Source organism: Aptenodytes forsteri, unplaced genomic scaffold (genome assembly GCF_000699145.1).
Source record: "Aptenodytes forsteri isolate BGI_AS27 unplaced genomic scaffold, ASM69914v1 Scaffold46, whole genome shotgun sequence".
In the NCBI taxonomy this organism is placed as follows: domain Eukaryota; kingdom Metazoa; phylum Chordata; class Aves; order Sphenisciformes; family Spheniscidae; genus Aptenodytes; species Aptenodytes forsteri.
This window is the reverse complement of record NW_008794774.1, coordinates 7,455,754-7,468,856: the sequence shown is the minus strand read 5'-3', so window position 1 is coordinate 7,468,856 and position 13,103 is coordinate 7,455,754. Positions and strand designations below refer to the sequence as shown.

The 13,103-nt window shown below is 40.5% G+C and overlaps 1 protein-coding gene across 1 annotated transcript in view; it reads right to left on the bottom strand.

Moving 5' to 3' along the window:
• FOCAD (focadhesin) overlaps positions 1 to 13,103 on the bottom strand; it is a 121,917-nt gene that overhangs the window by 17,687 nt on the left and 91,127 nt on the right. The window contains exons 26-30 of the mRNA XM_009274297.2: positions 12,612 to 12,728; positions 10,504 to 10,742; positions 8,726 to 8,815; positions 2,389 to 2,536; positions 365 to 484 (exon numbers count right to left, since the gene is read on the bottom strand). Of these exons, the coding sequence (XP_009272572.1) occupies positions 365 to 484; positions 2,389 to 2,536; positions 8,726 to 8,815; positions 10,504 to 10,742; positions 12,612 to 12,728 (714 nt within the window). The remainder of the gene's footprint in view (positions 1 to 364; positions 485 to 2,388; positions 2,537 to 8,725; positions 8,816 to 10,503; positions 10,743 to 12,611; positions 12,729 to 13,103) is intronic.

Here is a 13,103-nt window from a genome sequence, read left to right as displayed (position 1 = left end):
ATATTTTCCTACCAAGAAAAAGAATCTAAAGAAACACGTTCTAAAAGAGACAAAAATTGGCAGGATGCAGAGACTAAAGACATGAAGAACTCAAAAGTACCAACTTCGCTTCTAAATGCAATCAAACATGTAAAATCTGTTTTTATTTCACTGTCTGGTAATTGCTATACACTTGTAGACAATGCATCAATGGATCAAGTGGTAGTCTTGGTAATTGCATAGCATGCACAACACGCTCAAAGTTAATGCTGAAAGTAAATCAATATAATTTTCTTGAAGTTACAGTCTGGGTAAAGCAGCATCCAATATTAAATAGATAAGAGAAAAACACAACTGAAGCAAAGCCCAAATGCTGAATTATGACCTGCTGATTATTTTCCACTAAGGTCCGTAGCTTGTTCATGGCCTCCTCAGCCTCAGCTGCTTCAATGATTCCAACACTGAAAGCAGAGACACAGGAACAGGCCACAGAATAGGCAAGTACCTGAAAAAAATATTATTTAATTCTGTTAACCAGTGTCTGATCAAATTCCCTGTAGCAATGTGCACATGGAGCAACGTGCCAGCATGACAAAAAAAGCCATGATATTTTCGATTTATACTTTCAGATGTTACTCCCTCTCTGAAAGATTCTTCATTGATGATAACATTAAAACAAATACAACTAAAGCTTCAAAGTACTGCTGGTTTTATGTAGGTCAAACTCCTGATCTTCCACACAAATGCAGTTATTCTTCTCGACACAAGTATCTGATCATTATTTATGTGAGCATACACAACATGCTGTGATCCCATCAGGCCTACAAGCAGGTCCACAAGGCCAGAAGAGGAGCATGTAGTAGAATTGACTCCCACACACAGTGCATGACACTAGCCTCATGTCCTTGCAGAAGGATTCACAAGCGACACCAATTTTCTGTTCTTCAGCCTTAGACGTGGAGAATAAGGAAGTCTGAACTTTCAACAAGGCAACTGTGCCAACTGTTTAACCTCCTTTGTACCAAAGCTAAGCAACAGAACAACACATGACTATAAGGGAAGTAGAGAGCACCTACCTAATGTGCAGGATTGACAACAATTTGACTTGGAGCAAGTAATGCTCAGGTTGTACCTCCTGCTGCAGCAGGCCAAAGTTACCTCTCAAGTACAGGATTATATTCCAGCCATTTATAGCTCTGAAAGAGCCTCTTGTGCATCTCAAATATAGTAGTATTCATCCTAGGGTGCTGGCCAAATTTTACTCATGTAATTATCTGTACAATTCCTTACAGAGATTTTAATTGTAAAGGGTAGGTTTTGCTTCTCATCCCAAACTATCTCATGATGTTAAACAGCTGCTGCCTTTCATCTCAGAAGTTGCGGTATTGAACGCAATTTAAGTTCAGGAAAGCAGTTTGAGATCTCTGGGGAGAGATAAATTATTTCATAGCTGTAAATCATTTTAATGCATGAACAATAAACTGCAAAAGGCTAATCCCCAACACGTATGTACTGCCAAAAAAATTAAGCTCCATAAAAGAAGACCTTTAATAAAGAGCTTTCAGAGCAGTACCAAGAGGGGAAAGAGAATAACACTACCAATCTCTGCTAACCCCCTTAGAAAAAACAGGATTATGCAACTCAGCTGTTCAGCTGCTGCAGGCTTACGTACACCAGATACAGCGTTGCTTTTTGTGTGCAAAACACCTGCTTATTCCGATTCTTGTTTTCTGTTGTAAACTCGTCCAATTTCATCAGTTTCCCTTCCCAAGTTTTACCTCAACAAGGTTATAGACTTAGTGCACGGACCACTTCAAAATTTACAGGACATATCTTGGCAAAATAAATTGAAATGCATGTTCAACCTTAGCAGAGCTCAGTTTAAGTCTTCAAAACACAGTTATAAAGAGAAGAGCAAATGGGGCCATAGCAGCATTCACAAGTGCAAGATTCACACTAGCTAGTGACAGCAGCTTTCAAAGGAAACAGAAGGCATACTGAAGGAGGAAGTATTACCATTAAGGTAATCTGAGTGTAACCTGCTGTCTGCTTTCTAGTAGATCAGATGAGCAGTAAACAGCTGTATATAAGAGACCCATATCCACAGTTACTCAGGACCCAACTTCCAACAATTTAATTTGAGGTTAAGGAATCAAAGAAGCACTTTAAACAATGATGTCTGTTATCTTTTCAGGCAGTTTCTTAATGTTTGTGCAGCATTACAGGTTATTCTATTATTATTATTATTGTTTTCTTCAGCAGATATAAAACCATATATTGTGAAAGAAATAATAGAAACCAGGCATTCCAGTACTACAGATACAAAGCTTCAGTAAAAAGTCTATAGTTACTAAAGGGAGGCAACACAGTAAAAGGAAGATTTAAAATTTGCGATAGAATAGGTCATACCTCCTGGACCCATCTGCTTTGGTCCTCACTGCTGTCCAGGTATTTGCAGAGTTTTCGCAATGAAGCGGAAACATGCACTCGCGATTCTGTTTGGCTACTGTGACTCATAAGTGAAAGAACAAGTCCTACTCCCAAAATACATCCAGTGCTTAAAGGGAAGAAAAAAGAAAAAGGATTAAGAATGCTTTGGCTGCTCTGAACTCTCTTTTCACCCCAGCATGGGTTGCTGAGCAAAAAGACCTCTTGGCCTTGCCTGATAACTAGCCCTGTGAATAATTACTTACCCCAGTCACTTTTACAAGTGGTTTTTATTTCACACATAGGTGGTGCTTTTCGGGAGATACAAGATGAAAGAAGGGCGTAAGAAGAAAATGTGCGTTTAAGATAATAAGTCCTACACATCCAGCCTCATTATTCCTTCTGCCCCTGAAGAACCAACAGCCCCATCAACAAGCACATCAACTAGTATGAAGGAAGTATGGATACAAACTTCTACATCTGATTTATACTGATATCCCAAACTCTGATATCCTAGTTAAACACACTAATTGCAGGTCCACTGCAACACCCTTAGTATTAGGGTTTGTTGCTCTCAGACTCCTGCAAGAGGTGTTCCAGTTTGCAAAAATAATGAAATTAGTGATTGAGCCAGAGAGCGGCTAAGAGGACTGTACAGATTAAGGTATTCACCTGGATTTCAGAACATGAGTGTCAAATACACATGCTAACCCATATGTACTAAAATACGCATATGCAACAGTGGACCAGCCTCAACAGGGCAGACATATCCAGCACAACTAACAGTTTGATGCTGAGGATACTTAAAATTGCAGCAAGAAGAACATAGCTTCAAAATACATAATTTACTAGGGCAGCTGGCACGAACAGCTTCACGGTCTCTGGCTCTTTTTCAGATTTGACCAGAAATTCCATTCTGGACCAGAGAACTCTTACTAAATTCAGCACCTGTACTCCCACAACAAGTTTCAGTTTCCACAGGTCATCAGTCATAATACTGAAAAGTTTTGTCAGAAAATTCACAAACAGTTCTGGCTGCCATCATAAGATACTAAAAGCATAGCACATACTCACTGCTCTGAAGGTGATCTCTCACTGGCACACATACACAATAGCTTAAAGAAGCAGCTCTTATGGGAAGATAAGATTTTTTTCCCCTCGCCCATCTCCCTGAGCATGCCAGTGACAGACACTGCATGTAGCGAGCAGTCAAACGAACGTGGCTAGGATCTTAGGCATACTTCTAAGCTTCTGCTATCCAACTTAAAAATGGGAAGAGTTACTGCTTTTACTCAGCTAAGTGAAAAAAGAAACTTCTGAGAACAACTTCAGTCATATTTATAAGCTAATGTTTTTCAGCAACTGGGGATGATGATGATAAGCATGTCTAGAAGACTCAGAGTGGTGTCTTGGCAGTGGTGTCTTCTTTTTCCAGCAAAGAAGGTGAAACAAACATTTGGAATGAACATTTAAGTAACTGGCATATCTGAATTCATGAACAGCCAATAAAATAAGGACATGGCTTATACACAAGAGTTCTATACACAATTTCACACTATTGCTTGTTGACAAAAATACACAGAAAGAAAACAAAGTTCCTAATTAGAGCTGCAATTTTTTGTTGTTGACTCTTAGCAAAGACCCAAAACATAAGTGGGGACTGAAGAAAGGGTAAAACTTCACCCCCTCTGCTCTCCTTTTTGTAAGTAGCAATTGTTTTCACTTGGCCACCTTGTTCGTGATCTACATAAAATTAATATTTAAGTGGACTTCATCCACATGATATCTCAGATGTCCCAGCACATTTTAAGTGTTTTACTGCCAGTGCATCAGACATACTGCACTGTCATGACTCATCCTTGAATCTACTGTCATTTTTCTCAATAATGTAACTTGGCAGCGTACAGGGCAGTACAGACCATCACATCACAGAATGAAGGACTTAATGAACAAATCATGAAACAAAGTAAAAGGTTTGTATTTTAGGATGAAGGAAAACTGGTATTTTCCTGATAATACTGATAATACTGAGGTCAGTGGAGTTTGACAGGTTTCTTTAAAAACAACATAAAAGTTTGATGACAGTTTTGATTGAAAACGCCTTAAAGTCAAATCAAACAGCTATTGACCTTGCAAAAAACTCCATAAAAAGCAAGTCAGTTTAATGCTCCACACAGCAATTTGAAGGAAGGATACTGTGTATTTCAAGTTTCATAACAATTCGCTCTTTACCACATCTTTACTCAACATGTATCAGCATTTATCATTTGCTCAATATTTCTCCAATATTAATTCTTACAGATGCAAGCTAGTTCTGCCATGCAATAACTTTATACAAAAAGCCGTATTTGCAAAGATCTTGTAGAATTCATCCTCAATATGGGAAATGTAACAAGGCAAGCCAGAAAACTCTGCTGCCCCTTGATATTCTCAAAAACTTTTCACACGCAAAACTTTCAAAAGGTTGGAGTTAACCCAATCTTCAACACATGTTCTTCTTTGTTTGCAGGAAGGCGGGGAAGGGGAGTGGGGGGAAGCAAAACCTTCCAATACAGGGGCCATATGTACCGCTATGTTTGTTACCCGTATGCTGTACCATGACAACTGGAACCCTGCCTTAGATTTTTTTTTTTTTTGGTAATTATTTATTTATTATTTTTCCCCAGTACACTGAGGTTGATCTGACAAAAATCTATTGAATATAATCTACATGAATAACTAGAAAAGTTAACAGCCATAAATGTACATGCTTGCTGAATCTATGCTCTATGTAAGTCAGGCTTGGGAGAAAAAATGGGCTGTTATATAGCTTCTGTAATCAGTAAGTCTCACAAAACCCAGTAGCATAAAGAACTGTCTAAATCACCCGTCATACACATTTTCCATACATGCGTACACTGAAAAGTGGTGTATCATTGTGTATCAAGTGTATCAAGTGGTGTATTATTTCAGTTTCTGTCTAACGCAAGGGCAGATTTAAGGTCCACTCACAGATGTCTTGATAACGTCTGAGTGCATTCCATTTAAAATCAGGAGTAACTGCAAAGCTCCTAAGGCTCTGCAATCTATGAAACTATGTTTCAGTTAAAAACTGAAGAAGCGTCATATTAACATGCTTAACAATCTGAAATGTTTTTCCCCCTTTAAAAGATTATGAGTTTCACTTTTATCTGTCATAACCACACAAGAAAAAAAAAATGAGAGTACTGATTTACGAGCATTATTCTCACAGAGACCTTTTCTGAGAGGAAACTTCAAGTTTAGAGTATTTTATGCAATTTACACAAACATAGAGATTTTTGTGGAAGGTAACTGCACTCTCACCAAGGTAAAGCACCGGCTCAGGGAAAGATTCTTACTGCTTATTGAAAGCAACTCTTTTTTCTTCATTCCCACCCACCCCCCCTTTTAAAAAAAGAATTCTCCTAATTAAATGAAGAATATAAAAACAACATTCCTATCAAGGCTGACATGATCAGGGAAGCGTGGTTGTGTGATCTCCAGTTTGCATGGGACAGGCATTGATAAACCACTTTCTTATCTAGACACTCAAGGTAGATAAACAAAACAGACCAAAAATTCAGCAAAACCCTCTCCTTCTCGATAACGTCCTTCAGCGTGTGAGATGCCTCACTTAAGACCCCGGAGAAGCGCGTTACTGAGCAGAGAGGCACATTTTCTAAAACAATCAGGAGGCATGCCACATCGCACAAGGTGGGTGCGGGGGGGCCGGCAGGCTGCGGGGGGCCCCCGCATTCCGCTAGGGGGCAGCATGAGCCCGGACAGCCCCGGCCCGGCGGCGGCCCGCGGAGCTCCCCGCGCCCCGCAGGGCGACAGGCTGGTACCGGGAGACCCCCCGGCCCCGTGTAACCTCAGAGCAGCGGCAGGAGGGGATATGATTACTGCTGGGATTCAGAAAAAAGGGAACTCTATCCTTCCGCATCTGTACTGCATAATATACCTACCGTCAAAAAACTTGCAACCTATTTTAACGGAAAAAGAGAATCGCTGGTTTAGCACAGGTGAAACGCTGATGAAAAGGTCAATGTAACGCTTACATCCCACAGTTGTTGGCCATGCCTATCATACTGGATGAAAAGGCTGGAAAGGCCCTTGCTTTGGAATAGCAGTTTAAAAGTGAACAACTGCCAAACTTGGACAAGTCTGCAACATGTACAGCTTTACATTACACCTTTGCTCACCAAGAGTGCTCACGCTAGACACCAACTTACCATTAACCTTTAAAAAATGTAGCCATTACACCCAGTGTGAAAAACTACCCACCCTTCTATCTTCCCTCTCCTGCTTACCATAGTTTCATATTCTCCTGGCAACCTCTTGCTGCCAGAGAAGTCTGCTTTGGCTCTTCTGTGAGGCACGTATCTCCAGCTAATAATAGGTTGCACAAACAAGCAGCAACAGGTGTAACAAAGTGATGCAGCTGATACAGCCCCCTGTGCACCATGTGTCTCACCCTGCGCCACTCCAGAGGCAACCCAAATCCTGACTAGGCTATACAGGTTGACAGCCCAATGGTGTGCAACTGTGACCCGTCACAGCTCTTCAGAAGGTCCACTGGAGAAGAGGAGGGCAAAGGCAAACAGCAATTATTGCTCCGTTTCCTTTGAACAGGAAAGAGCTGGGCAGAATAATGTTCAAAATCAAATAAAACCCTACGCACCCACACTGAGGCACTCAACATACTGCAGTTCTTTCCCTTATTTAAAAGGGAAATGACTACTGTGGAAGACACATACTACTATGTTCTATTAGTTGTTTAATGGTAACTGACACGTGTTTTACTGTTCAATTATTCCAGGTTTGCCAATGCTAGTAATTGTGCAATACCTTTCAATAATTTCTTGCCCTGCTGGTGGACTGCTCCTCTCTTTGGGACACCTGAAGCATAACCTCAGGTGGTTAAATGAAATATATTTGCTTTACTCAATATTCAACATGCCATCCACAGCTGTTAAATGAACAGCCTGGCTCTCCCAGATAAATAAGCCATGTGAGGCAGCTGCTCCCGGAGCTCACACTGTATTGCACACACATGCACATTCCAGTAACAGGCTCCAACACAGAAGCGGCTAGACTTCATTGAACACCTTGGCAAACACCCAAGAGCACCAAGGAAGGACTTTCAAAAACATCTTTCATTAATGAACGGTAAGATGAGCAACCCTGCTCCTAGAACTGCTGATATCTTCCCACTGCCTGTGAGCAAGACTGTGTGGTTCTCCATACATGCCCAAGGTTTTTACTTGTGGGTTGGCAGGCATTAGCAGTTGGGTGGTCATTGCTTCTTTTCATCTTGCATTAGGGACTGTATGGAAAAAAACCTGTGCGTGTATGTGTGTGTTAGATATATGCACATATGCATACACTTATATATGTTCATATATAAAGTATTTTGTATATATATTTATTTATGGACACACTCACTTAGAAGAGATGGTACACAGAGGAATAAACCAGCAGGAACATCCTGAAATTCAACAACCACCAACTCACAGTCCTGTACCTGGCAACAGACAGGCTGGGACCAGAGGGGATGGGCGTCAGCTCCTGGGAACAGCCATGGGCACTGGTGGGCAGCAAACTGAACGGGGGCCAGACACGCACCCAGGCAGCAATGAGGACCAGCAGTGCACGGGCAGCATGAGCAGGACACAGCCATGAGAGCCAGGGGAAGGATCACCCCTCTACTCTGTACTCACCAACACACCTGGAATACTGCTCTGAATGCAGGAAAGACACTGACAAAACTAGAGTAAGTTCATGGGAGGCTACTGAGGCAGTGAGGCTGGAGCCCTTGCCCTGAGAGCAAAGGCCGTGGGGCCACAGCTGGTTCATCTGTGAGAGGGATGGCTTTGGGGGCACCCAACAGCATCTCCAGCACTGACAGGAAAGGATTGAGGAGATGTAGCTGGGCTCTTGTATGGTGGGAGGCCAAGAGGTAGCAGGCACAAGCTGAAACATCAGACATTCACACAGACATAAGGACAGCCCAAAAGCGGAGGCAGGGCCCAGAGACGTTATGCTGTCTCCAGTCCTGGGGGTTTCAAACCCTGACAGTAGAGCCTTGGGCAATGTAGTCCAAGACCATGGCTGAGTCTGTTTTGTGGAGGGATGTGGACCTCTGAAGGTCCTTGCCAGCCTGCATGAGTTGGTAATTCTATAGAAGTACTCAGAACAGGCTGTCTCCTTATCCTATCCTTATACTCTTCTGTGTAGAATTATGGAATAAAAGCATGAATTAAAAAGGTGGAGCTCAAAATAAAACAAGGTATCATCAGCAGCAATGAAGGAAACTCACTTGTACTCCAGACTGGTGTCAAAACAACAGTCTTCTAGCGCATCCAGGGACTTCATTAGAACTAAGTTCATCTGTTGACCGGGTACATCACTAGAAAAACAAAACAAAACAGAAACAAAAAAATCCAAAATGCAGCTCTGCTCTTTAAATCATACAGGATACTAAACCTCCTGCTAAGAATGAATGTGCCAGTAAATAGAGTTCTTTTCTTGCTGTAACAGGTTCTCATACTAGTCTGTAAGCAATAACTGTATGACTGGTCATTTGTGACACATTCATATAAACATACTCATATACAAATAATAAAAACGTATTCAGACCTTAACTGGCAACCATTATTGCTACAACACCCAGAAAGAAACCCAGCACCCAGGATTTGTAAAACATGCCTGACAGCAGGAGGAGGATACTGATAGAACATGATTTCAGCTAGACCTGTAACTATTATAAGCTGTTAAGATATTAGATCCGTAAATCTCTCTCTCCATCTCTTTGTCTAACTTATTGATAAAAAAGGAAGCATTTACATCTCACTCCAAAGATGTCATAGGGAGTCCCCTCTTACAAAACATGTACACAGTTTTCTTAATGAACAAGACACCTTTAATGCAAACTAACTCTATGATTTGATATTAGCTATAGCTACATCCTTACAGGTTTTGCTGTTGTTGCAAGCCAATGCTTGGAAGAATGTGTGAAATTAATCTTTGAAATTATGCAGGGCAGTGGAAGAGTAAAACTGATATAGTCCATAAGAAATTTTTAGATAAATTTAGTAATTCAAAACCCCTCACCAAACAAAAAGACAAAACCCAAAACCCCAAAATAAAGATTCAGATAGTCCAAAATACCAAGCTGATGTAACATCATTCTCGTTAAAAGCCTTTTAATGCTTGTGTGTAGCTCAGTTGTCACTACTGACTAATCATTCAGGGACAGCCCATGCCCAAATTATGTGGCTGAGTCAGAGGCAGCAAGGCATCAAGAGACCAAAACACGAAGATTAGAACACAGCAATGCTGCACAGTGTTTTAACACAGGCAGGTGCGTCAGAAACATTAGCTTCACTGAGCAAATTAACAACTGCCAGCCAAACCTGTTTGATACCTGTGCTTGTGCACCAATTAAACATTTATTATGGGTATACAGGCAGACAGAAACCCTAGTAGTCAAGAAGTTTGAGGAGTATAAAGCCAAACCTACGTCTTAATTTCTCTGGAATCATTGGAAATTTGCAAACTGGGGCCAACCCTTCTGTAAAGGAGGCATTTTCTACCAACTTCAGAACATCTCTTTGCTGCCAACATAGCTGTAACAGCACACCTCAAAGGCAGCTCATTACACTACTTCTGTTGTCGCTCCATCCCCATATGTGTAACTCACATGATGTAAGTGGACACTATCCAGTGTCCAGAACACCGCTTAGAAAAGAACTGATGAGAACTGTGAATTCTTTTACAATTAAATCTCCTAGGGCAGCTAGTCCCCTTTAAAAGCATATGTGTGACTCTTCTAGCCGAATGCCTTGCACATGTACCTTAGGATATTATGAAAATTAATCATTCATCCTGAAAGAATGGCAAAATATCCAGGATAGCACTGTGGGGGTGGGTGGTGAAGATTAGTAATAAAAGACACCTTTTAAGAAACGTTGCAAAGCCCCTCAAGAATCATTTGCCTATGACTTGTAAATACTTTAATTCCTCAGAACTTAAGGCCACATGCAGGAAAAAGAAGGAAGTTATTTGCACACCTGCATTACATATTGTAATACTTACCTGACTTTTTCTTCATATAAACGTGAGATGAACATCCCCAGACCGAGGCCCATGTGGATTTGAACAGCTTGAGACTCATCAGCATTTGGTTTCCCAGGTAACCTGTTAGTCAGCATATTCAGGACCTCCTCAACCTTCTCCTTGCATGATACAATGAAAACTGGCACCAGGAGAGACAAAGCAGTAGCCGCACAGGAACGAGCTATAATACTAGCAGTATTTTCACCTGAATAGGATTTCTAGAAAAACATAAAAAAGATTTTTTTTTTCTTTTCCTCTTGGGGGAGGGAAATAAAATTCCTTTCCAGGTAGTAACACTCAGCACTTTAGGAATTTAAAATAAATACCCATACAGCAAACAGAAGCACAGATGTGTTGCAATCTGGCAATAAACAGTATTTCATGGAATTGCCTATGGTAACTTTTCCATTTACCTTACCTTGTAAGCAGCTTAAAACTAGGGTAACTGAGAATATAATTTCTAAGCGTAAATAAGATTGTTAAGTATGAAACTGTAAACAAAGGATAAGACAGGGTGCAACTAGAATTTAACAGCTAGTCTGCACATAAATACATTGGTCTATTTTAGTTTTCACCTTCCTTGTTAAAATATCTAGTGGCGTGATCAGAAGGGCAAACAGAAACCAGCCATGATGTTAATGTACTTCTGTAATTATAACACACCAAGAATTCAGTGAGTTGGAAAAAGCACTACCTTAAAAGCATCACACCTAGGATGACAAAGTATCATGAGATCTTGCAAGATAACCAGTAGAGATGTTTTCTAGAAGAAAAATCCCCTACAAAGGTTTTTAATTCCTTTCCATTTTGAAAGGTAAAATCCACACAGCTACCTCTACTCATAAAGCAATGGACTGATTGTAAGTAATAGCCTAAAGTATATTTATCAACTTCCACATGCAACTCTGAAAAGGAAAAGAAAAAAATCCCATCAGGATGCAAGGCACTCTGCAAGACAGTGATTTCTATTGTGTGCCTTAGAATTTTACAAGCATAAGTTTTGTTTTGTTTTTTGGTTTTTGTTTTTTTTTTTAGACAGAGTGGATTTTAGAAATGAAACATTGTCACATTGTTCCATCTCAAAACCACCTTTTTTAAACAGCATTATTTTCAAAGGCAGGAGTCACAGAACAATTCGGAAAGAACTGCTAGTGCCAACCAAGTAGTTGAATCTCCTTATGTCCAACCAGTCTAGCGTTTATTTAACACTACATTTGATTTGGTGATCTATGTCCCCTATCTGTGATGACGGGGGTCATATGCCAGAGCTGACTCAGGTCCATCACTAATTTTCAACTCTTAATGCTAACATCTCACTACTGGACTAAACGCAGTTCATGAATGCAGTTAATGAAGTTCCGGTTAGAAAACATTATGATACATTAGCAGGCTGGTATTTGGCCTTGTAGGACCCAAGTTCCCTTCTGCATCCATGACACAAATAATCTCCAACCTGGTCATTTTGACCACAGATAGTCAAGAGTTCGCAATACCTATTCCTTAAGGTCTATACTGAGCTTTCAGTCCATCTCCAGGTCCTACTTAAGAACTGCCCAATACTTACACGGCTTGAGAATTTCAGGTTGGTTATCACACTGCAAGCACATATGATACAACTTCTACTGGCCCTCAGGGGTTTAAGAGGTACTGTAAAATAAGAATCACCGGCTCCATAACTATTAGATTTTGAGAAAGTACGCATTTCAGAGCCGTGAGGAATGGTGTCAGAATCACTGAGGAGGTTGATAGTGTGGTCTGAGGAGAGTCTGTTCACATTAGAAGGTTTTGTTTTGTACATACATGCTGAATATTCTAGGTTTTGAAGGGGGTTTTTTGTGTTTAAGATTTCCTTCATTCATGTATCCTCACATGTGGTTTTTACTATTTCGGTAATAAAGACAAAAAGTCAAGGCAAACCCAAATATAAGCAGAAAACACAATGAAAGAAAAAGAACAAAAGCAAGAAAAGTTTTGATTCTTCTATATTACAACTACTATAGGGCAAACAGAACCTGGAAACTCCACGCTAAGAACTCCAGGTATGAAATACAGATATATTCTCTTGCCTTTAACACCACAACACGTACCTGGTAGAACCATGGGAAGACTTGACCTTTAGGGTGATAGCGGCTATTCACAATACTAAAGAGGGTCTCTGTCACCATAGAAATCCAGTGTTTTGTGGGAAGAAAATCAGGTTCAGTCTGCAAAAATCAAACCCAAATATTAATTGTCATTGTTTCTTAAATCAGGTCCTACGTACCTGAACAGAAGCTTACCAGCTGATGTTCCAGCTTATGATCCATCAGGAATGAGATTATTTTGTCATTCTTATGTACAGTAAGTAGCACGATTTACTTGCCAATGCTGACCCTTCAGACACTACTTTTGATCAGGTACTGCTCAGTGAAAGCAAAAACGATGAGAAAAGAGGCTGGCTGGGTTTCGGTGTCCACCAGACCTCTATCTCATCTGTCAAAATCAACAAATAAATGTGTTAGTCATTATGTTTCTTGTGAGAAGGCGCCTACATACTCTGACTGCTTTCGTATATATCACACAGCAGCTACCAAATGGCA